General features: G+C 39.3%; 1 protein-coding gene across 6 annotated transcripts in view; it reads right to left on the bottom strand.

The window, feature by feature from the left end:
• gramd1bb (GRAM domain containing 1Bb) overlaps positions 1–26,947 on the bottom strand; it is an 82,899-nt gene that overhangs the window by 53,789 nt on the left and 2,163 nt on the right. For 2 of the 6 annotated variants that reach the window (XM_042413951.1, XM_042413952.1), the window contains exons 2-4: positions 17,347–18,567; positions 10,083–10,172; positions 7,063–7,089 (exon numbers count right to left, since the gene is read on the bottom strand). In XM_042413951.1, coding sequence (XP_042269885.1) covers positions 7,063–7,089; positions 10,083–10,172; positions 17,347–17,759 — 530 coding nt within the window. In that variant the 5' untranslated portion in view covers positions 17,760–18,567. Of the gene's footprint in view, positions 1–2,742; positions 3,418–7,062; positions 7,090–10,082; positions 10,173–17,346; positions 18,568–26,947 lie in introns of those variants that run through there. The other 4 variants (XM_042413953.1, XM_042413954.1, XM_042413957.1 and 1 more) reach the window with 4 other exon arrangements.

Here is a 26,947-nt window from a genome sequence, read left to right as displayed (position 1 = left end):
ATTAAAGTCTGCAGACAGAGAACCATATGTCGTATTTTGAGGTTTATTTCTAAACTTAATTATCTAAAGTAATTGTTTCCAAAGTGGATGCTGTACAAAATCAGCTTGTTTTTGAATTATACTGCATTACAATTTTATTGCACTGCTATTATCATTCTCACATAATTATCATTGTTATCATTATGTGTATAGCTTATTTTTTGCTTTTTACGTATTTTTTAAATGTTCCAGTGTTGTGTTGCTTGTTGACTGTGCTACACTGCAGGCATCTGCAAATTGCCCCTCGTGGACAAATAAAGTGTTTTGAATTGAATTGAGAATTGCTGGCAGCAAGAGGCTGCAAGATTTGTGCTTTTACATTTATTTGGTCCCTGTTCAATAATGTTTAATCACCTAATCAGCCTGATCACTAGGCTAAAGTTAAATTAACTGCAACTGATATTACATTTTCAAAAATGTCAAACTAGAAGACATTCTCTTCATTTTAAATACCTCTAAAAGGGCACTGTGGAAAGTATCAATTACTCATGAAACTCATATTTATGTGGCAAACAAAGATTTTCATTAAAAAAATGTTAAATCTTAGTTCAGTGGTTAAATAGACAGCTCTGTCAGCAGAGGTGTCAATAATATCCCAACATTTTCTAGCATTCAACTAGCATCAAGCCATTCAAGTTTGTATTTGTCATTTACTTCAGTTTCATTTATAAGTAGCTGCAAATAATTAATATTAATTCTGTAATGTACTAAAATACTACTAATACTACTGAGTTGAGCTTTCTGCCATACAGGAAAGAGTTCTTCTCATTATTTTCTGGGCATTTTTGCCTTTTAACTGACAGTGAATTATAGAAAGGGCAGGCAGGAAATGTGGGACGTTGGATTCAAACCCGGGACGTTGCAGTTCACTTGTCTCAAGTAGCCACCAAGCCGCCATGACTCCCCTACACTTTTAAGGAATTAAACCATTATGTTTTTCATTTGCATAAAAAATCTATACACACTTGAGAGGCCCGCAGCTAATTTGTTGCTTGGTAACAGTTTGTCTAAATCTAAATTGCCTTTTATTGCTTTTTTGTTGTTGCATCAGCCACATACGTAATATTTTCGATGAATAGTGCAAACAGGAAGACCTTTCAGAAATGACAGCGTATTCAGTAACACCAGATAGCATTTTGGAAGCATGGCAACATTTATATTAATTATACTTAAATTATATATTAAGTGTTGTATTGTCCACCTGCCCTATGCAGTTCTGTCCATTGCCAAAGGGCTGTGTGCTTGCCAATGTTTAAGGTCACACTGTCAACTGTGCAACCACAGGAATTTTTGTTTTCAGTGATGTAAATACAGACACTGTATACACTGTAGACACTGACCATTTATATAGATTGCAGATGGATAAATCTGTAAATCTGTAATAAATATAAATAGTTAATGGTTTAATGAACTGCAGTAGTGGAAAAAAAAAATCACACAAACTACATACTATCCATTTCATACTACAGAAAAAAAGTTGACATGAATGCTTTAATCAGGAATCACTTTTTTTCCATTCTTGTAAATTAGCTATTTTTAGCTATTTTTTTCAGAAAAAATAGAAATAATGAATCAAAGTGTGCTCGAGTTGCTAGCACTTTTTTTTTAATCTTTAAGGACTAGAATTCATGATTCATTTAAGGGCTAAAGAGATAATTATGTGAGGGTAACACAGTAATACCTGCCAGGAGTATTTATTGCACAGAGGTGACTTAAAGCAGTCCTAGACTACCCTGAATCCTGGTCGACAGGCACAGTAAATCTAAGCAAATTGACCTTAATGGACCTGGGGGAGCAGAGATCACAGCGGAGATTTAGGAGGCCCAAACGGCAGCTGGAAAATCTCCTCTACACCAATGTGTGCATGTGTGTGCGAGGTGTATTACAGTGATTTATTCCACCAACCCCTGCATTCATCAGGTTAAGGTACATGTATGTGTATGTTTAAATGAAACAAACTTACACCATTCCACATCTACAAGAATAAAAATATGAACTACTAAATGCAGTCAAAGATTCAATTTTTTACTGAATGGCGGAACTCTATGAAGCAATAGATGTATAAAATAGCTAAACATGCATGTTTACATTATTCTTAAGTTGTAAAAAAACAAAAAATTTAAATGCTAGGCAACTTAAGGAAAAAAAACCCAAATGTAATTTACATTTAAAAGGCTGTTAGGAGCAGAGTCAGAGCAGATGCATTTTCTCAGCAAAGGTCAAACAGAAAAGGGTATGAATGCAGAACAAAACCAGGGTCATATGGGTCATGTGATGTGGTCAGTGGAACCTACATTAGCACTACATTATCACTCATCATTTAGAAGATAATCATCGGATGATTATTAGACATACAAAAGAATGGATTATATAGTATATAATGGATTATATGCTCTATGTAGTAGCACATATAGTAGTATATGTGAGGGGATTTGTTAGAACAGAATAATTAATTTAATTATAGTTTGATATTTGCGTTCTTGCCTATAATTAAATCTTTGGAAACAATCCTTTTATTCTACACTTCTTTTTCAAATATAAAGATAAATGGTGATATGAATGGCATACACTCCGTTTCATATTCATGTCATGCACCTTTTTCTGTCTGCATATCTGCTAAACTGCTGTTTGCCCCTAACTCAACACACTGCAGGGGGAAGAATGCACCACGGCTAAAGAAAGGTAACAGAAATCAGACCTGACCTTATGTTTGTGCATGGTGAACAGGAAGACACCATCCTGGCCTCTCTCCTGGCTCTCATGGCCTCTCTTCACTCACTGTCCCGCTGTTTCGTTGTCAGATTGTCCCTTGTCTGGCATGCTGTCATCATCACCCAGCCTCATAAAATGCTCCTCGCTGTCCTCTCTTACACAGCACACCCGAAAACCAGTTGGAGGAAAAATAACGTCACCGGTCCAGACAATGAAAGTTACAAACAGAGGTGATACAGACGACACTTGTTTATCTAAAATGCCTGTTCAGAAGCCACAGGATGTCCAGACAGACCGGATGTCACTATCTCGGTACAGATATATCTAAACCATTGCTCTGTTCCTTGCTCCTACTGTATTTTCTCACAGCTTTTGTCAGACCGCCACCTTTACATCCTGTATTTTAAATACAGTGAGTTTCAGTTCCAGGTGGTTCACAGCCTCGCTTCATACCGCATCAGCTCACATCTGCTTCGCTGAGCCATGGATGAGCAGTTGTACGAGGGAGGACGGGTCAAGGATGTGAGTGCTCTGATTGGCTGGCTAGCGATGGTGTGTGTGTGGGAAGGTCCCTTTGGTAGGCTCCCTGAGAACGGCTATGCTCGATAAGGGTGGTCCTTCAATCTCCTTTCCTCCTCTCCCCTGATTTATCAGCCTCCCTCCCCTGGTCGCTCTCCTTCACTTTCTCTGTCTCTCCTCCTCCTCTGTCTTCCCGTCTGCGCTGCAAGCTGCAGGCACGCGCTCGCCGTCCTCGATCAAAGCATCACGGCATCTCTGTGAGGAGCCAGAGCAGTGATACAGTGGCTGCACACACACACACACACACGCGCAAACACACACACACACACGCACACACATGCAGTCACATGAATCTGGAGAACGGATTGAAACTACGTCAGGAATTCATAGCATCTTGCAGACATACAATAACCACCCTGGCTGAGTGCCTGACCCAGATTTACGAAACAACACACTTGCATGATCATCATCATCATAACCATCGGATGTAATGATATGATCTTGCGTGCAGCTGGAGCTGGACCTGGTGTGTAACTCTAGGAATCACTAAAGAAGACTGCCCATGGGCATCACAGACATGTGAAGAGATTCACAAGAAATAATCTGAACTGAAGGAAAAAAAACTGTATTAAAACCAACAAGGTGGCTGTCGGCATTGGAGCTGGAATGCACATCTTTTAAAGGGATAGTTCGGCATTTTAGGAACTATGTTTATTATGTATGTTTTCTCAGTACAAAAAGGTAACAAAATCTGCCCACAAGCTTCTCTAAAACTCACCAATTAATATATTATATCTTGTTTTTTATAAATAAAGAATAAAGTGGTCTAATATTGGCATTTAATAAATCACATTTTGTCAAATTTTCACAACTACATAAACTATGCTTGAGTCTAGCAGTTATAAAGAACATTCCAACAGGGTTTTTGATGAGATTTCAGTCTGTACCAGATATGAATACTTTTTGAACTACTTTTTAGTACTTCAACATCTGTGGTCTGGCCCCTTGGGTGATCTCGGGTGAATGATGCTTGACTGTATTGACATGTGAACAACACAGAGGGAAAAGATGTATCTATAAGTGCCTTTCTTTGTTTGAAAGTCATCAGGGACAAGAAACGGGTACTCGTCCGTATCATTTACTCAATACAGTATGTAGGATCCGTGCTTTTTTTGAGGCTCCTGCACAAAGTAAACAGTAAGATCAGATTATGCTGACTTCCGTCAATGGAAGCTAATGTCTCAAACCACAGACGATGATCGATAATCCGGCAATCGAGATGGAGGAAGAGCAATGAGGACATTGGAATGATGACAGAAAGTACAATCAAGGGCTGTCTGGGAAAATCTCAGCAGCAGGACTACTGTGCGTGACATCATGAAGACTAGATCGATTTTTGGCACATACTCAAAACCACTTATTTACTTCCTGTCTTATAGATACCCAGCTAACAACTCTTATTTCAAAAATGCAAACTAGGAGTTTCCCATTACTTGCATCCTGCCCACTGTGGCCAGAGCCAGAGAGCTTTTTGCATGTATTATTTACACTTGTGTGACTCATGACCACTTTGACAATACCTGCAGTGGGGTTACAAAGGATACAGTAACTAAACAAGAGATGTGCTTAGAGAAGTGTGACACGGATGATTTAACATTATCTGGATGCAGATCCACCAGATGTATCATACTATTAATACTGCAGTATGAAAACAGCTATCATATGGAATTTGGTTTCTGTTATTATATACACAGTAGATCTTAAATGTTATTTCCATGTTCTGAAAGGCTGCACTATTGTCGCAGTTTATTTTGTTTTATTACAGCACAATTATTTGAGGCTGACTCACATTTATGTAGTATTTTATGTAGAGTATTAGCTCGTCATCAGCCTCTCATTAAAAAAAGCAGTTCCTTGTCCAGACTGATTTGTGATCAGACTGGTTAAGTATAAATAGCTAACAGTTTAATTAGCATTTTATAAGTGGCTAATACTAGCTCAGTTAACCCTTTACAATCCAACCACTACATTTTCCCAGTTTGATTACACTCTGTTGATCTTACTCGTACCAGCTTTTAACGGAAGTGTTAACTCCATGGTAATATGTGTAATTTAAGCATTATTGCAAAATAATGCAGATGACGTGCTGTGTAGTGTGTGCTCTTTCCTGTAACAAGAGGGACTTTGGGAAGATGCACTTGACAATCGGACTCCAGTTTTTTTAATAAATCACTAAGAAGGACTTTCACAGTTAGTAAAGTCTGTGAGGTGCAAGGGAAGCCTAATTTGTAATTTATTGATACATTCCTGCATTAGCATTCCTAGATGATGCTTTATTAATTATATACTAAATTAAATAAAAAAGCATCATCTCAATTTCTGCAGCACAACTGAGCCACCTATCCATCAAAGGAGAAAAATATTTTTTCTGGCTTTGTATATAACTGGATCCTATGTTTCCATTCTGCAGCAGAAAGCTACTGCAACAAGAGCCAACTGGAATGTAAAAACTGGATTTCCCTCAATTTTCCGAAATAAGCACAACTAATGGCTTAAAAGACCAAACCTAAAATTACATTCACTGCTATAAAGTAATCACAAAGAAAAACATACAAACAGCAGAAACAGACTTTACAGTGAAGTTGTTACAAATGCATGTGGGCTGCAGATCATTGTGTACACAGAGAACACAGACCGGATTCAGTAAACCATGACTTGGTTGTGCGTTGGAGTACAGAGACTCCTAGTGGTTCAAACCTGGTTAGGCCTGCTGCTCACCCAACTCGCATGACTGACCACTCAAAGCATACCAAACCAGACACACACATACCAGAGCGCGCACACACACAAAAACACCAAACTAACAGTGTCCACTCAGCTCAGAAAATGTGCCAGACAAACACCACTTCTCCTGACTAATCACTGCACGCATAGTGCACATCACACACACCCGCCAAAAAGCAAAGAGCTGTCCTGGTTACAGCCTCGCAGTGAGCCGTGACTGTCGCTTCTCACAGCTACACTTCATCTTGAATAATGCACAATATGAGATCAATACTAAGGTACCATTATTAAAGCCGTTCTCCTTTATTTTTTCAGATTATTATTGATACATTATTCCAGCATAGACAGCCAGAGGAGACCCTTGAGACAAAACTAAGCATCAGAACGATGTGTCAAATGTTTTGTACATTCAGAGTATGACTTTTGCAATACTAAATCAATTCATATTCATGTTCTCCTGCACCAAATGAAGCATGGAGGACCATACAATTCCCATTTAAAGGATTTCTCAAGCAGTGCCCCTTAGTCTAAAAACATCATTAACTCACCTTTTCAGCTTGTGCCTTGAACCCCTTCCCTTCAGGACTGGCACAGTGCCTCTTGTGACAGCAAAGCCCTTCACACCCTTAAGAATCAAGTGTCTGTGCCCGCAGTGTGTGTCCACAGTGCTGACCTGCCACAGGCCGGCTGGCTAAAAGACTAAAAAGCTCCACAATAGTGTCCAACTCACAAAGCCCTGTTTGTGTCTGATGTTGTTTGTCCAATAAAAGCAAACAATGGCATTCCATGGCTTGCAACTGTATTCACTGCCGGCCTCTCCAAATGTAAAGCGCATTCAGACACCTTGGTTGGCGGACAAAGCCATGAATCTGTGTCACATGCAGGGGTGGGCGGGCCGGGGCAAATGGGGTGACAGCAGGGCCAGCCCCACTCTACCCTCCATAAGCCCACCAGCACCCTTGTGTAGATAAAAGAAGAGTGTGTTGAGCAGTCAGAAAGTAGACTTACCTGATTTTGTCCGCTGCACTGTCAGACCTGCACAGAAGAATAGAGGAAATTCAGTCACAGGGTAGTGAATCCACTATTTCAGTTTCAATTCTTGTTCGCTGGACTGCAACTTCAAAAACCACTAACAATAGTAATGAGGAACACTATCTTGAGCCCAAGATTTATCATTTTAAGCAACATATAGACAATTGTTAAATGGTTTATAACAAATTATAACATACTATATGAAGTTGTCAGCAGATTCAGTATAATGTTTTGAGTTTATCAAAGCCTTAGTAGACAACTTTAACTTCTCCTATCCATTACTGGTATATAACTAGTTATTACTTGATAACATAACATTCATAATCCAGTTATGAATGCTTCATAGGAAGAATTGTAATTGATGAGAAATGCATTAATAAAGACTTAAAAATGCTTATAACTACACTGTAGTGTTTTATACAGTGCTAATGTACTGCTTGTATCTGTGGTGTTAGCATTTACTGTGCATGCCTTTAATGGACAGACTTTCACTGCAGTTATATAAAGATATACAACACACTATAAAGTGACCCTGTGATGGCATGTCTCACAGTGTGTAATCCTGATTCACAACTCACAATCATGTGCTGCGTCATCTTCACTGATGAGTCATGTTACATGTCTTAGCAAAGTCACATTGTGATATTACATAACTCTATCTGCAGTTATAGTGAAGGAGTTGAACTTAGCGGAAGCCTCGGATGTAAATTTGAGAAAATGACGGCAAACGAGCAAACTTGTTGTCATTTCATCAGTTTCTCTACCGAACCATCGCGGACGCCCTGATAGACTGGCAGCAGCAATAATCACAGCTAGTGGTACATAACAGCCGGCAGCCTGCAGTGACTTCACCAGAAAATGCAGCTGCACGCAGCAAACTGAGCCAACTGCAGCACACACACACAAACAGACAGACGCAGTGAGAGTCATGAGAGCAAAAACAAGACTGACGGACATGGAGACGGTGAGACAAGTAGAGTTCTGGAGAGGCAGCGGTGCAGAAATGCAGCTGTTTTACCTGCAGAGGAGACATGACATTCCGTGCCCTCTAAAGCCGGCTACAGAACGCTGCTCTCCCTGCAGCTGCTGCAGACGCCCCTCACTAGCTCTCACCAGCACAGCAAAGACAAGAGCGGCAAGAAATCCCATAGGTTTGACAGTTACTGTTCCTGATTCGCACGGGTGGAGACGCAGAGCGAGAAGAGAATGCAGGAGGGAGAGCCAGAGAGAGAAACATGGAGACGAGTGCAGGACAGAGAGAAAGAGTGGAGGTGTAGAGAACAGAGACACAGCTGAAGGCAAAGACAGCTAAGTGGGTGGTTGTTGCGAAGCTTCAAGAGGATTCCTACACGTTTTCCAGTTCAGAAATTTCTACCTCACTACTTTCTTTTTTTTTTGATACATGAGGTATTACTATTAACATCTGTTTGATGACAAAATCAGCAGTAGCAGCTTCTTCTGCGTATCCAGTAACTATTTAACTACCAGAATAATCCCATTTTATATTCTATTTTTTGACACATTTTGCTATCTTTTGCAATTAATAAGAAAGCATCAAAATGTGAGATTAACCTGTAATTTCTTGTGTTGTTTTAAATTTAAATTCTGTTGGCTGCTAGAGTGTTTAAGAATAATACGCCATGCCAGTACTACAGACCTATATAATTAAGTACTGACAGTACAGTAGAGTCTGTTAGCACCTTATCTAAAGAATTTGGCTGTGTTCTGGTGTACAGGTCGTCCTTGATCAAACAAGGCTGGTGGTAATCTAGGGTGTCATAGCGATCTACTGATTGGGACGCGTACCATGTAACAGCAATGTCCCCGGTTCGATTTCAGCCTGTTACGTTCTCTCTCTCACCGTGTTTCCTGTTTGTTTCTGCATCTGTAGAATAAAGGCTAAAATGTCCATAAATGTGTTAGAAATGTTAGCACTAATCTGAATCTGATACTTCCAATACTTGTTTATTCATTCAACATCACGGCATGTATGTGTCAGAGGCTAAATCTGTTTCTTATTAGCTGTATAAAAGCTTTACAAGCACTATCTTATTAGCAAATCAAACACAAATCCGGCTTCTTGATTCCCACTTTTGACCTTCACAGAACAGAATTTGACAAGGCTAGCAGGCGTACACACACACACACACACACACACACACACACACGTAACGAATTTAATGTCCGGGTCTGTCACTTGTGTTCGTGACAACTGCAGCATTCTCCAAGGTGATAAAGAGCTAATATTGCTGCCTGCCTCTCAACTCAAACTCAGCTATGAGAAGCAGAAACACTAATCATTGTAGGAGTAGTTACATATTGCTACTGTTACTTGACTTTAAACTGTTAAGTACCTTGAAAAAAGGAGGTCTACATATTGACAAAAAAAGGGTCACAAAAAAGTGTGGCAATTACAACTTTGTGGATGTTTTACAAGCACAGACTGAGTCTCTTCTGAGGCTAATCTTGGTAGCTGGTTGAGGGCTAAGAAAAAAGTGACAACATCAAAAATCAGAAGTAAACAGATGATGTAACACAGCAATGCCTTTGTCTGACCATGAACACCAGTATGAAGAGGAAGTGCCCTCTGGTGGAGGATGCATGCAAGAAATGGACAGATGTGGCCGGAAATTATGGAATACATTGACATTTTGAGTTGTCTGTTGATTATTCTTCCCTCTGCCATGTGTCTACATGTGACATGGTGGGATAGATATACACACAGAACACGCTCTATGTAACCTGACTTTATAATAACTCTATAATTATATTTAAAAAACACACAAATTGTCAGTTTCAATGTATATTTTCAGCATTCAGTTTGCAGAATGACCAGTCACTTCCTGGATTTAACCCTCTGATTACACATTTTCCATTTTTGCTCAAAACACAACTCCCATTTTGGAGTAGTTTGTAAGCAAAAACTTGGGAACTCCAGACTACAGAGGCAACACACACACACACACACACACCAACAGCTATTCATACATGCTCACCTCTCCTCTCGGATTAATGGAGTCAAGAAGCGGCTGTTGTCGTCTTCATGGCTGCTCTGCTGGCTGCTTTGCTGGCTGCTCTGCTGGCTGCTGCGTGGCAAACAAGAGAGAAGTAAGTTTCAGTAAAGCGCGCTTCTATTAAACTGAAAAGTAAATCTGTATGTTACTGTATGTTATGTACAGTAAGAAAAGCCTTATAGTGAGTAATGTCATGAACCAGGGTCTTTCCTAATTGATCCTGCAAACAAGAAACACTACAGTAAGTGAAAAACATGAAAAAGTAAGCATAGCATACAGTAAATAGACCATATTATATAAACTCGACAGCTTATTTTTACATATAATTCATTTCCAACTGTTTTGTACTACATCATCTTGGGCCCTGTAGGGCAAAAATGTCACAGTTTCTGTCACACTGCCATCGATCTGTTGCTGTTAGACCTACCATCAGCTGTCCACAACAGCGCAAATTAAGTGTCAAATATATATAGCAACTGTCAACATGCACACGACAACTTGTTCCGTTTTGCAAGTAGTTGTGTAAGTCCTGGACATGCACATATCCAGTAATAACACTAGAGGGGGCTATATGACACAGGCTGTGCCAAAGATAGAGCTTCTGATAATACAGTGAGAGGGTTGCAGATTTATAAATGAAAGTATGAATTGAGAATAATTAAACAAAAAAAACAAACAAAACTGAGGTTTGTTCACACCAAGAAATAATTTGAAGTGATCATTGACTCCCACTACTATTCAATAAATAACGCAAGTTCAACTTTATTTCTTATCTCGTTATTTTCCTTGTTCATTGTTATTAAGCAAAGTTGAAGTTTTAGTACATATGAATGATATCACAGAGGCTTGCCCGTCACTTTTTTCACAAGGGATGATTTCCCTATTTTAAGATTCTGCTGTCATCCCTGTCCACACACTTTGACATTTAAGAATAAAGCCAGTCTGTTGGGAAAGGTCTTCATTAATTCACACTCTAACTCTGCAGGACGCTATAATCCAATTCCAACAGCATCAATTCTCTGCACCAGGCCTGAGGGGACACTGCAACGTATAAAAATGCAGATTTTGGGAGGTTGAGAATCATTTGGTGCACTGTACTGTAGATACACTCTGAAAATAGTTTTTAAATTTTAATAGTTATCTCTGTAGTTTGGTATACTGTATTCATTTCAGTTATACTGTAGTCTATATACAGCGCCCAGTCATATAACCTTTTATTAAGTCTTAAAATCTTATTTTCCTTAAAAGTGAAATACTCAGTACTGATATATCTTTATTTATTTGGAGTATAGATAGCCCGAACAACATCTGAAACAAACCTTACTACCTACTCCACTACTGAGTTTTTCAGTCTTTCAAAGAAAATACAATTGTGAATGTGAATATTAGATTCACTGACATGTTGAGATCAAGAGTTGGCAGGGTGTCTCCAGGTAATAATCAGCTTTAAAAAAAAATCATATATTGTAACTACAGTGAAATATACAGTAACTGCATTAAGGTTGAAACATGTTTTCATCATTGACTCTAAAGGTTAGAATTCAAATGGATCTCAGAGTGCCATTTGTACATTTGAGCAGATGGGATTGATACATATGAAACTGATTTGCTAACTTTGTGTCATAACACCACTCTTAATAGAATCAACAGTGAATATTATTATTGCCCTTGGTAATCGCTGGGTTAATTACATTTTGAAGGAGGAAGCTGTTGTTCTATTTGACACTCGAAAGATATATAAAGAATATCACCTCAGCTCCACTGCCTCACATCTGAGCTTATGCCTCCTATGCAGCAGGTACAGTGTCTGCAAGCTGTTCTCTCAGAGGGAAAACATATGCGCCATACAGGCAGATGTGTTTTTTTCAGGTTTATGCAAGTGTTTACACTTGTACCCCTGTCCTTTAGTGCATGCTTATTTGAAATCATGAGAACAGAAAGTTTACATGGCATGGGCCCTCACTAAATCATTCATCACTCATACACAATTGATGTAATATGCACTTTGAACATGATAGCAAGGAGGCGTAACAAAATGCAGTGCTGCTGATTTTAAGACTGTGTTGCACTGACAACCATCTATTATATTGTACAGAGCAGATGGTGAAATAAGCAGATCGTCAATAGACCAAATATGGATCTATTTTTATTATCATAGCCACATGGTCTTCAAACATTTATCTTATTATATAATTAAAGTAAGCTGTAAGTATTTACTGCATTTAGTTGGCATTGCAATAAATAAAGACAAACCTGGTAACTGTTACCTTTAGCAGAATAAAACTTCCTGATGATAACTTTTAATGTGGTAGATGGTGCCTTTTCATCCACTCTGATCTAATACTATACTGTGTCAATGTTGAGCATTGCAGAGATGCTTAAAAACAAATTATTTCGATACACATCTTTCTCTGTCTGTTTGAGGAACTGACAGACTTCACTGAAATGACTTCAGGCAGTTATCAGTAACACAATCAATTTCTTGCTTTCCTATGTTGCTTTTTGAGAGGTTGTGTGTCTGAAACATTTAAATGCTTGGCTGAGGTGGAAGCAGTGAAGCTTGGTGAAAGATATTGCACCACTTCCTCAAAATAGCCCTGCTCTTATCAGGCTGCAGAACAGCAGATTCCACTGTGTCTGCAAGCTTCTACTGTTCCCAGACGTGCAATCTTACACGCGCGCATGTGCACGCATGCACACACACATGCTATACACCACAGACAGAAAGACAGAAAGAAGGCTAGAATGACAAGATTAAAATGCCAGCGTGACAAATGTGACTAATTAACCAACCACAGTGATAACTATGAACACAAGAGCTCTACAAAGAGTGACTCACTGACCAGAGATCAGACTCCACTTTGAGGTCAGAGAAGATTAAAATCAAAAATACTGAAACATTCACATGATTTTATCCCTGTCATCATAAACGCTTTATGGATTTAAACCAATCTGAGTAGAAAATTGCATCATGTTCCATCAGCATGAAGCAAAGCTGAAGCTGTATTGTAAGTATTTCATACAATTTCAGAACAAGTCAACAATGCTTCACATCAATTCAGTTTTAACAATTTTTCTTCTGTGTCTATAAGACCACACAGCCGTACTGATGCACCGCACTACACTTTTAACCTTTCAGCTTTATCTTAATGAAAATGTATTTGAATACTTACTGTGTTTTCATCCGTGTCCATGAGCAGAGGTCCATGTTAGCATAGTTCTCACTGCACTAGGCCCTCATAAACAGACCACAAGTATAAATACTCTACTGTGTTTGTATATTAACTGAGCAACTTCTGCAAGTTTCAACCACATTCCCTCTATAAGCACCTGTGGGTACACCGCGTCAAATAACAATAATTTGTTGTGGTGTCACGGTCACAGTCATACAGTGACAAACTTGCTGTAGTTTAATTCCAATAATTGTTATCTTTGCTACTTAACTCTACTTTAGCCAAGTTCATAGAACATAAGAGCTCATTGCTTATTTTATTGGGACTGTTAACCAAAGCCACATAACTTTTCTTAGTTAGCTAATTCAGAGGGGCAAAGTGCAGGGCAGCCATGAGTGTCACCACCGCTGGAGGTAAAGGTCCGGTTTCTTGCTTAAAGGAGTGCAATAAACAATAAACAAATAGACAAACATTGTTAAAACAAAGTGAAGTTTAAGACTCAGTCATATAGTTGAAACTTTGATTTGGTTTTCTAATTACATTAGCCATCATATCTATATCAGGCCTGAACTGATACAAATAAACAGGAAGTATGTTATACACAGAGTTAATATTTAAAAATGTGGTTTAATAGTGAATGGTTCAGGATCCCACAGGGAGAAGTGGGACAAAACAGATTCATTTACTCAAGTAGTGCACTTCACTAGTATGTGAGTGTTTCTATTTGAGGCTGTCTTCTTTTCCTCCAGTACATTTCAAAGGGAAACACTGCAGTTTGTGCTCTGCTACATTCATTAGACAAATGTAGTTACTAGACTTCACCAATTCAAACCTTAAATCCAAAACACAATCTAATAATTCAATGTTTTTTCACCTTAAAGCTAGCGAGATGAGAACTCCAGCAACACTTGTAGTATGAAGAACAACTTTATTAGTTGACCAACGCGTTTCGGCTTGTGGCCTTTCAGCTTGACGCCGAAACGTGTCGGTCAACTAATAAAGTTGTTCTTCATACTACAAGTGTTGCTGGAGTTCTCATCTCTCTAGACTTCTTCCTCTTTTCTGTGCACCTTGGAAGTAGGTGAAGTTGTGCCAGAGACCCTTACTCTGCATTTTCACCTTAAAGCTATAATATGTAACTATGCTGCATTAAAATGTCTAAAAACGATTAGACTTGTGTAATATTTTTTGTTGAGTTGTGTACTTACATTATCCCAAATGTTTCCAACAATTTTCAAACCCAAAGAAATCTGTCATTTCAATCAAGGTAACGATCTGTTTCATTTGATCGCCTGTCAATGGTGTCATACTCCTCTACCAAAGAGTATACACGCACAAGATGATAATTATCTTGTGTGCATGCATCTACATTGTGGCTCACAGCCTGGACGTCCTCTTTCCGTCGAACAGCGTCAGAGAAACACTAATTTTTAATGTGAAACTGCTTTATTCACTGTTTTTACTGGTTTTAATCACTGGGTCTGTTTGTTTTGGAGAGGAGGAGACCTCTGCGGATAATTCGGCTCCCAGTAAAAACTTCCTGAACGATGAACACTGAAGGAATCATAACTGGGAGAAGTTGGTTGTTTAAGAATGAAGACAACAACTCCCATGATCCCATGCTACTTCACAACATTATCAAACGTCTTTTGTTACCGTTTTGATTGAGAGACCCCTAGCAGCAGAAATTACATATAGTGCCTTTACAAATTTTACAAATTTGCGGATTATGCATTATTCAAGCTCATGGTAGAACAGCAGCAGCTTCATTGTACAGTCTGTATAACATCATCAGTAGGCGTGATCCTGTATACCTGCATATGTTCACATATGTTTATTGTGCCCTACAGGGGAACAGCCTTCGATTGACTGTCAGGTTGTCAAAAAATGCAAAATAGACAATGGAAAGCAATAACTATCCAGAAGACAGCAACAATAAACAGATGTGGGCAGAAATCCTGACATAATCGAAAACATCTATCTTCATCAGCGTGCAGCAGCACACTGTGTCCTTGCAACTTCACATGACAGAACCCGTTTGTTCTGCTTCATCAATAAGTAAGTGAAGCTAAACATTAAGATCTGGATTATTTATGTCACTCACACAAAGCCTTAAGCCTGTAGATTTTTTTATATATGACATGCAGCTAGTAACAAGGAGCAGATTGAGGAGGAACCATGTGATCTTAACACCACAGTACAGTATTAAGCTGAAGAACAAGTCAGAGTCCACATTACACCCTGAGGGGGAGCCAGGCTATAGGATATAATGACAGTATTTCACACTCAAGGATGCTGTCGGGGTTATGCGTTCATGTGTCAGGAGAGATGGTGTCTTCAACTCAGAGAAAGACAACACATGGACGGAGTGAGTAATGAACCTGTTCCTGTCTGCCATCTGTTCCCAGTGATAACTGGCCTCATAGGATACAGCAAAGACAGAGGACAAAACACTGTGAGAAATAACTACTAGACATTCAATCATCTGAAATAACTGAACTTGTCATAGATTGTGATTCCAAAAATGATAAATGTGGGCCACATCTGATAACATTTCCCAGAACTCATTAGAGTGCAGTGTCACAGGAAAAAAAAGAAAAACACTTGTTCCGGCCAGCTTAGTATTTTCTTATCATGGTTGCAATTCTGTTTTGACTTTGTGGTCTGCACATATCCTCTATAAATGACTTCTTTGGCTTGCTAAGAAGCTTCAGAACGTCAAATAATTTCAGTTATAAAACATGGCCAAGTTATTTCATGTTGTTTCTGAAGATCTGAAGGCCTCATATCCAAATGCAAAGACTTCTGTTTGTGCTTACATTATGTTTTTCCATGATTCTAATTACAGTCCACAGAAATATTGGCTATTTTTTCTAAATTCCTTTTGTCTAGCACTATCATTAACTACTACTCCTCAGTCTGTAAATGCTCATTTGGCTTCCGGTGTTTCAATAAAGTCGGTCACTGAACTTATAAGGTTAAAAAAACACCTATTTACTTCATTGACTCTGTGACCTTTCCTCTAGTGTCACCATCACATACTGTATCTCAGATGAAAGTATATCTCACAACCAGGCATCCAGGAGAAGGAAACATATTGATTTTGTAAATCCCATGAGCTTTCCTCTAGTAATACTGTCAGGGCAACCTCCTAAGTTTCAAATGGCCCTCCTGTATCTCCTGAGCCCTTTGTTTTAAATGCACACTGAAGCAACCTGTTAATTTTTGGATTAACAGGGGCAGAGGTCGGCTCTCAAGGGCATTCTCGTTAATATGTGAAACAGTTTTTGCTATGACGTATTGTTTTAGTCAGCAGCTCAAGTGTGTCAACAATACTCTACTTCAGTGAGGTTATAATCTAAACCTTAGCTGTGCCTGTTACAATGCCTGTAGGGGTTAAATGCGCATTGTGTTGCAGCCCCCAACAATCAAAAAACACAAGATTCAAGCCTACATTTGATTATAAATTGATTATCTTTTGATAGAAACATCTACATTCTGCTTTCTTAAAACTTGTGTCATGTGTCATTTAGGGTCTTATGGAAACAGGATGTCTTCCTGTACTTCACTCAAGTAAATCTGGTCGCCCTTCCAAATGACCTAAACATGCTACCACACCATAGACCAGAAAATACTGCAGGGGAGTGCATCACATCCACATGCATGACTCTACACCAAAAACACAATAACAGGCCTCAATTGTTAAAGGCAGGCTTTTACAAAGTGAAGAAGTTGTTTTGTGCTTCGTGGTGAACACAAGATTTCGAGAAGAGAAGCAGCTGAAAAAACATCACGGTAACTACCTATTGTATTAAATTGCGTGTGGTCATTGAGCTGCTTGCTGTTTAACCAGCATCACACTCTGAAAGGTGAAAAGAAGCCTTAAGCTAGACAGAAATCAAACTGTTCATCTCCTAAAATACCTGAGTTTACATGGCAACAACTTAACTCTGTGTGAGTTAGTGATACAACACATTAGTGCAGTAGCAAGAGCTTTGAAGCAGCATGGAGTAAGGAGGATGTGGGGAGGAGAGAGGAATGGGGAGAGGTGAGTAGGGAAGGCCCATACCAACCTGCTCTCACTGCCTTGCTCCTTCTTCTCTCGGACCTTCAGCCACTTCCTCAACAGGAAACGCTTGCGTCGTGGAGAGGCGCTGGGCGTGGAGCAGTTAGACCAGGAAGAAGGGGCGTCTTCATCGCTGGATGGTGTGATCTCAATGGAAGGCAGCTGAAGGTATTCCTTGGAGCCGGAGCGGGATCGGACTGTGAGGTGACTGCCGGTAAATCGCCCCCTTTCGGTTGCCTCCCTCTCACTGGGCACGTTTCTCATGCGGCGCATCTTGAAGCGCTTGCGGCGGAGTGTAGGGGTTGAGGAGCTGGATCGCATGGATCCGTCTGACACGACAATGTTTCCTCCATCCGAATATACCGGAGCATCGCTTGGGACGCTCACCTGGAGCGAAGGGGGTCTAAGAGTGTCACTCATGGTCCTGACTAGTCCTCTAAAATGCAAATACAGCCACTAAAGCACTACTTTTTTTAGATCCAAGAACTGCCGAATTTGCAGTTCTGCAGCTTGAAGGACTATGAACTACTGAAAAACTGAGAAGTTGAGCTTTAGTGCTGAACAGATGAGGCACAATTTAGATCCACGACAATCTCTGGTGGGCAAAACACAGCCCCCTCAGTTATTTATTTTAAAGCCCTCTTCACGTGCCAGCCAATGGTTTGAAAGAATGGCTGAGACGTCCTGATAGCAGATATCTTGGGTCTGACTAAGGTCTTCTGCTGCTCCTCAGCTGTTGGTTGATATGTATCAGTTCAGTTGCTGGCTGACAGACTGAAGAGCAGTCTTGTGGCAGTAAACTCAGTCTCTCAGGCTGGGGAGGAGAGGGCTGGATTAGATAACAAAGGGGACTTCTGTTCTGAGAGCAGCAGATGAAACATGTATAAGGCCTGTCAGTGAGTGTAACACAACTCCTTTGCTGGTCCTCCCCGGGGACTTACAGACCAAGTTACACACACACTCATTTACATGCCGGCTACGCTACTGTCCAAGCTGCCCAAGCTGTTACCTTAGCTGCTGTTGCCAGTGCTAAAGAGGAAGGCACCTACTATCAGCCCTTGAATAATGATGCTGATGTTCTGTAAAGGCTGGGAGGTCGTTTGTTGTTACTTCGTGCTCATTTTGATGTTGCTGCAGCTGAAGAAGACACTAATGGCGGCGTTTGTGCCCATGCTGGAGGTTGAGGTCCGTCTTGTGCCCCAGTGCGTCGTCTCCATGCGGTTACTGCCTACAGGTTAGAGGGAGGTGATAGGACTGCAAGGTACAGGCAAGGCTGAGGCTGATGATGACCAAGTTAAGCAGCCACACTACACACACACACACACACATATAATCAAAAAGGCAGGTAAACAACACGCACACATACACAGGCGAACACTATGAAAACCAATCACAAGAAACAGACAGCACTTAGGATGGGATGCACAAACAAACACAAGCGCACTCACACATGGTCACAATCTGATCTACTGAACACAAACTGTCCATATCCACCACCATGCACCAGCCCAAATTTATCAATCCCTAACACCTTTCTTCCCTAAAAACGCATTTCAGCGTATCACACAGATCTTTAAACCCTCCGTCAATATCCACAAACAAATCAGAGAAAATAGACAACCTCAATGTCTGAGTGGTGGCTAACTGCTTTATGGGTTAAAGGGCACCCACAAAAATGCCAAGACCACACCTGTCCATTTTGCAGGTGCAACTATCAAGAAAACAGCAGAAAAATAAAGTAAAACGGGAAAATGGGGCATTTGGAGAGGGGTGGGGGGTGTCAACCATCACATAGCAAGCAGTCAGTGTTGAGTGGGAGATCCAGATCAAAATGGTGCAACACAAAGTCAACAGTAAACACAACCATCTGTTTTTCTCATAGCCTACGCTATTAGCATCACTAGAATAATTGTTCTGCACATATGGCTTTCTCAGCTGGGCATCTATGAGGTGAGAAACAAATAGAAGAGGGAATTGTTAGTGCGTGCCTACTGAAATACAAGAGAGCCATGTTTGCTAGGGCTGTCAACGAATATTCTAAATTCGATTATATAATCGAATTGTGAAAAAAACAAACAGAGATTTGAGAAAAAAAAGCTGCACTAATGCGGCTGCCTGCCTCGTGAGTTCTCGCATGGGCCGCTGCACTGAATGCACTGTATGACGGACAGGAGTCACACAACATCACTTTCATTGATTGAAAATGAAATGTAGGTCAGGCTGAAATGAGCGAATAATTCAACAACAACCGTGTGGTAATGATGGCAGTGAGTTCACAGCCCAACTCAGCCTCAGAGAGGAACGCAACCATGCAGTAATCTAGCCTAGAGGAAGTGAAAGCATGGGGAGCCTTTTCTTAAATGGGACAGATAAGAAAAGGAGATGATCCAGGAGACTTGACAGAAGTGGGATTTGACAACTGCACTACACACTGTACTGTAAGGCCAAGGATAAATTACTCTCAAGGTTTCTGCCAGAGGGGTTTAAAACTGCAGCCAAGCATCTTAAGTGATTATAAAACCTATATCTTGCGTCCTGAAACTCAAAATTTAAAAATGGATTTTTTCTGCTTCTCGTCTATGTTCAGCTGAGATAAATTGTGAGCCACTTTCCGTCTTATGATCTAACAACATTTAACCTCTATCATTGTCATCTTTTTGGGGCGGCTGCGGTTCAGGAGGCAGAGCCAGAGTCCACTAGTCGGAAGGTCAGTGGTTCGATCCCTGGCTCCTACAGTCCGCATGTCAAAGTGTCCTTGGGAAATATACTGAATCCCTAATTGCCCCCAAAGGCCGTGCCACTGGTGTGTCAATGTGTGTGAATCAGTATTAGATTAGATCTTCTGATGAGCAGGTTGGCACCTTGCATAGCAGCCTCTGCCATCAATGTATGAATGTGTGTGTGAGTGGGTGAATGTTGGCATGCAGTGTAAAGTGCTTTGAGTAATCAGAAGACTAGAAAGGTGCCACATAAATGCAGTCCATTTACCACCATCATTGTAGACAACAAGGTCAGGACTTATAATGGAGAGTTGAGCTACGATATGAGTCATTTTGACAGCGTTTAAATAAAAGTTTTCAATGGATACAACATTTTTCTATTTAAAAAGCAGGATGTAAACCAATCAGGCCCTGTCCCTATGATATTCATCTGTTTGTCAGTGTAGCCTGATCAGTTCTGTCAATTCAGCACAGAGAGCTGACAATCATCTGCTGCCATCAAAATATCATTTCAGGCATGAAGCAGGGCAGATTTAGTAATGGTTTTAACAGATACATGATGGCTGAGACTGCTTGAAACATGAGTTTCAGGAAGCTTCAAGGACCCTTTTTACTCAAGACGCAGTAACAACTACACATTGATCAGACAAATAGCTTGAATTAGAATTAATTTAGCAAGGGGGGGCAGCTTATGTATTTTTTCTACAACTCACTGTGAGGCTCTGTAGATATTGCTGTAAATTCAAACATTGGTATCAGTGCAATAGAGATAACCAGCCTAATATTACTGGTACACTTTGCGTCCATTCACAAATATTTGACTTAAGGCAATTGCACTGTTTAAAGGTCAATACTAATAAGCAGCAATATTGCACACTTTAATTCACATTCCTAGAACAAAAATAAAACCATTTATGACAGTTTCTTAATTAAAAAACATATATGTGTTTTTATTTCCCTTCCAACAAAACATCTTACAAAAATGTTTAATTTACAGAAGTTAAGATATTTAAGAACTAAAACTTTAGGAAGTTAAACTAAAACTTCTACCAGATTGGTTATTACTTAAACTGTGTTTTCTTTATTATGTACAAAATAAAACCACTACCAGAACCCAACCTTATTATAGCAGTTAATGCTTTAAAAAGTATGTATTCTTCTGAAATTGTCAATAAAAACACAAAGGTTTAACTCTTGCCATTACAAATAATGTCCTTGTATCTTATAAACTATGAGAAAGTGATAAATTATAGATAATAATGTACTATTTATTTATTTATTCCACATGCATTTTTAATCATACTGAACTCATTGTTTAATATTTATTATTACAGGTGTTATTAAATTAATTAGTGAAATGCTTTCTTATTGTATAAGCAGAAGTATTGAGGAAGCTCTAAACAAAAAAGTAGCAACTGCCGACACACAAAATATCATTTATGCATGTTCCATCATGCACAAACACACACCAACACAACAGCACACACTATGTGACCTGGAGGTGTGGAAATAGGGAAACATCATGAATTAATCATGTCAAGACAACGTTTCTCGTTACAGTTTCACACGTTCTAGTGGCCTCGGGTCATACTCTGGCATTGCTGGGCTCGGTGAGCAAGTGATGTCATGGCTGAGCATGCGGGCACTGCTGAGAATTTAGTGAAGTGCTGATTCAAGGCACTGCCATGGATTTTAATGTGTTGATATATTTAGACTGAATTAACATATTAGGATTTTTTTCATAAAGTTGTGTGTTAGAAAAGGAAATCACTGTGAAACACTGCACTCTAGCTGGAGACTGTGTTGATACACCTGTGCAGTGTAAGTACTCTTCATTAATATAAAAAAAAATAGAGTGCGCAGCAGGAAGAACCCTAATGGTCTAGCCATCTTGTGTCTCTGTGCCTTGTGCACTTTGCCATGCGCATGTTAGCAGAGTCAACAGATGGACCTACCACAGAGAAGCTTTGCTGTTACAGCTGAGACAGAGATCACAGTTTTCCATCACCGTGATGGCTACACAGCACACAACAACCGTGTGATTGCTTGCCTTTCACGCGTCATTACTGACCATCAAAGTTCTGCTCTATTGTTCCCTACCTCTCTATTCTTAGCACTGTGTCCCTGTCAGCACAATGTCAAAGACGGTGGGCAGATTACAGAGGCATGCTAATGCTGATTAAACTAACACTCATGAAAAAACATGCAACATAAAGTGCTCTGATTAGACAAATAAATCCTTTACAAGGGCACCAAACTTACAACATCTGGGGATTGGGAAATCTCTTTCTCAAGTACGAAAATAACTTCTACAATTAAAAGGGTTCCTGTAACAATACTGAGGGTAAGGGAGTCTAACCTTTTTTTCCACCATCAGACCTCAAATGTAGCAGCATAATTAAAGATTGCATTATTTTTATCTACCAGTGGAGGTACAGAATAACAAATTCTGGATTTTCTGTGTAGTCACTCAGGAAATCTCAGCCTATTCACTCATGCGTATAATCACAAAAATGTAATGACTATAATGTGATTGTTTGACTACAGCTGTGACACTGGGAGCAATATGAGGGCCTGCTATCAAAGCAGGTAGCCAAAACAGATTTTAAAAAATAATTTATTTAAACATGGAGGAGAGTGAGAGTTTTTACGTAATTAATTGTCTTCTCTTTGGCAAATAAAGTAGTGAAAAAATGTTGTAATGACAAGCGTAACCAGGCAACAGCACCATAAGTAAAACCTACTTCTTATGTCCACTAAACAGACTCAGAATCCACACTTTATATACCAACCACAGCAAGTTTGGTGCTGCAGCAAATAAACATTAACAAAGTTAATAACATGATATCATGTATTTAGTGTTATTTATGTTAAAGATGGGAATTTCATTTAATCAATAATGCATATAAGAAAGAAACTGAGTGAAGTTTCATATGTGAAATGTGAGACCTCACCTAACAAAAGCACTGTTCTCAAAGGGAATGAACAAAAAAGGGGAGACAAATAAGATGAAACAATATTTCCACATAAAATATTTATAACTTGCCTCTGCATGATGTCGTTCTCACAGGCATGGTGCTATTGATGTACTAAATGTGGGGTCCATGCTAAACAACCCACTCCCCATATAAAACCTAATTGTTGAGTTATGAGGAGTGCATCATGCACCACACAGGACTTACAGTACAGTGTGTTATGATGCTGGTGGGATGATGGGAAAACATTACATACACTGTGAAGCTATGAAGACATTATAAACCCTACCCACGTACCTTTTCCTTTCCCTGTGCTAATCTACAGTGTAAATCTCACGAGCTCTACAGTCAGACTCACATTTGACCGCACACCAGCTCGCTGTAGAAAAGCATGAAAGAACACACTCTCTTTCTTTGTGGAGCCCAAATTCACTGCTGTGCAGTTCACCAACCAGGGAAGTGATTAAATGTAAAATGGCTTCACTGAAAATAAAAATAAAGCAGCACTGTTGCTTTTAGCCATCAGTCATTATTTTTTTCCTACATAAAAGTTACATTAACAACTACGGTGCTACCAGGCATGCTAAAAGACTTTCTCACGGCTTTCTCACAAATGTTGAAGCTTTTAATTGGCTTCATACACTGACATTAATATGGGACTACTTAAACAGTATTTTGTATTATGATGTGCCCAAAGTGCATCCTTCTTAATCTGATAGACAATCCTATGTCCCGCCATTCTCATCACATAAAGTGCTGCCTCCTTCCCTTTGGTCCACGTCTAGAGACTTGCTGTACTGATCAAAACCCAAGCTTTCATCTCTTATTTAAAACACCCTGCCTTCTAAAAATAGAAGAAGAAATAAACTATGGAAACAGGCAGAGCTCTTTGGTGAAGTATAAACCTGTATGGAGTATCATGTGAGGCTGTATAAGATCTTAGTTGAATCTGAAGCAAAACTATGATAAGAGGGAATTGAGACAAACTCAACTGAATAAAAAAAAAAAAATCTGAGTCAATGTGTGTTCAGTCAGTTTCAAAAGAATTGAATTTTAATTGAGGGTATGCACTAGGAATGATGCAACTACACGAATTGGCAACTTGAGAAGAAAAACAGGGCATAGAGTTGCAGAATAATGTCTTATTTCATGTATTTCTTTCACAAAGTTCAGAATTTTCACAAGGCTACAAGTCATATTGTCATCAAAATGCTCCCCACACAGTATTTCACTAATTGGTACATTAATGCGCAATATCCACCAGGCTCAATCGATTCTCAATGGATGTTTTTCATGAGATCAAAAGTGCACATTGAGGGTGAAAAGAGAATATAACAAGATAAAATGAACGGTAAAACATCCTGTTATTTTTTTTAATGAGTCACTAAAGCAGAATATATTCATATTTTTAGAGATGTGTGTCCAACTTGGGGAAAAAAAGATAACAGACATGAGGCAAGACGGCAGGTTTTGTAGTCTGACCAGTATCAGTCTGATTAGGCCCTAAAGAACCTTAATAAATGCAATAATATTAGAGATAAAAAAAGGCATTCACAGGAAGGATAAAGAGGAGGCAAACTGGTCCATGAGCTATGGATTCTGCACTCAAAGCACAGAACACAAAGCCAGTTTGTGGTTTTTAATAATGTTTGAACTTTTGAGACAAGGATATTTGACTGAATTAGCTCTGATTGGGTCTATTAGATTTCAGTTTTATGACAGTAATTAGGAGCCAAGTGATGTTAGTCAATGAAGTGCTGACAAGACATTCATGCTATACTGCCTCTTAACATTTGGTGCTGCTAATATGAGTGATGTGGACGGTATAAGTGGCTGTGGATTTCCATCTGGCTGAACTCATTCTGTCAAAATTAAACATGTCCTTGCCTAAAATTGTGAATTCATTGTCAGGTTAATCTTTGGTTTAGAAGATGCTAATTACATCCGTTTCTGACTTACATGTGATATACCAGCTCATGTTGTTAGAACATTCAAGTGCTTCAAACCTCAAAAAAATTAAACTAAAAATCAGCAGAACGGTGTTGCTTTTAGAGCTCCGGCACTTTCAATAAACGTCTCCGGTCTGAGGATGACGAACTGTGCCAAATTTTCGATCTTCACAACCTAAACTTCTGAAGAATTGCTAATTAACCGACAACCCCCTTAACAGCACCAGCCTCTATCATTATTTGACTTTATTTATGAATAAATTAATGTTTTTATTTCTCCTAATCAGGTATTTCAACTGATGGCTGGAAGTCCCTCGAGATAAAGTTTCGGGGAAGATTGCAACATGCTGTCAAAAATTGTTTGTTAAATATAACATAACTCAGGAAATCCATACACAGACCACAGAGAATGCTCAACAAGAAAAAAACACAACCCAAAAAAACCTACATATTTTCAAGAACTGATGTACGGCCAACAACAAAAAACCACATAACCTATTCCAGTCATTTCTATATAGGTCAGGTTAATGCTTTCTCACGCCTGAGCCAGTATAAACTCATATATAGACAAAGACATATTTCAGTCTACTGTATGTGGACTATAAAAGACTTTATAGGCACCACATATAATAATAATAATGATGAAAGCAATCATAGGTTTAAGACCTTGATAATAAGTTGATTTTTCTCACCAGTATAAAGCCTGTATAAACAGGAAAAACAATAATCTACATAATTAACTAGTGGAAACAAAGCGATTTTGCAGCGTGTGTCCAAAAAAAAAAAAAAAAAAAAAACCCTCTGAAATCAACCTGAGGATTCTCATTCTTGAACACAATTTTTAAAACTACTTTATTAACCACTGACAACTGCAAGCAACAGCACAGTCTGTTCACCAACTGTCATTTCCTGTGGGGTTAAGAGGCATTTTCCCAGGCCTGACAGTCACAAACAGCTGAGAGAAGAGAGGCTGTCGGAAACTGGGAGACATGAGACTGTGAGATGCATTCAAATTGGTGTTATTCAGAGAGAGAGCTGGCCGCAGCGACAGCCACAAACAGTTAAGGGTGCAAACTTCTCTCGCTGGGAGCATATTGTTTTGCTTCAACAGGCCCTTTAACAGTAACAAAATCTCCAGAGCAGCATGTTTTATCTTGTTAGCTCACACATTAGTCACCAATACTCTCAAATTTCACTTGGATCTTGTGTGCAAAAGTGTGAAACATGTGCAAAAGGTGCAAGTTTGTTTTGAGATGCTGCAGTCACGGTGTCGGTTAAGAAACAGCTTCTGAAACATCTAGATGAACTGTTTCACAAAGCATAACAATTTTATTTCTACATGTTATACTATGTGTGTAGCACACATAATATTATACTATGTGTGTAGCACACATAATATGTTATAAATATACTATAAATAGCTGAAAGGTGTTTTCTTCCCCATTTGAAAAGGCAACATGTTGCAGTCCCCCCACTGCATCCAATTTTTGTGCTGAGCTACAACAAACAAATCCCAGTGATATAAGCTGGATGTTGAATGGAAACTGAGACCAATCCTCTCATCAGAATTTGGTTAAGATGTAAAGTGTATTTCTAAAATATTGAACTGTTCCTTTAATGAGTTTTTTTTTTTTTTTTACAGCTTCTCTTCAACTTCAAAAGTCACATGTTCATACTGTATGAAGGGAATGTTAGAGACTATAAATTCAGCTTATTATGGCTCAATAAGGAAATCACAAAAGCACCTGCAAACACAGACACACACACACACACACACACACACACACACACACACACACACACACACTAAACTGAACAAGATCCTACTGTGACACAAGGGGATACATTGCAGATTCAGCTTGAGCCTCCCTGAAGGCTTTTTCTCAAAACATGCTGTGCTGCATGTTCATAACACAGCAGACATGTCCTCTCAGACAGCTGGACAGCAGTAACATTACAGTACT

The sequence above is a fragment of the Thunnus maccoyii genome, chromosome 6 (genome assembly GCF_910596095.1).
Source record: "Thunnus maccoyii chromosome 6, fThuMac1.1, whole genome shotgun sequence".
Lineage (NCBI taxonomy): Eukaryota > Metazoa > Chordata > Actinopteri > Scombriformes > Scombridae > Thunnus > Thunnus maccoyii.
The sequence above is the reverse complement of the archived record's forward strand: the minus strand, read 5'-3'. Positions and strand labels throughout refer to the sequence as shown.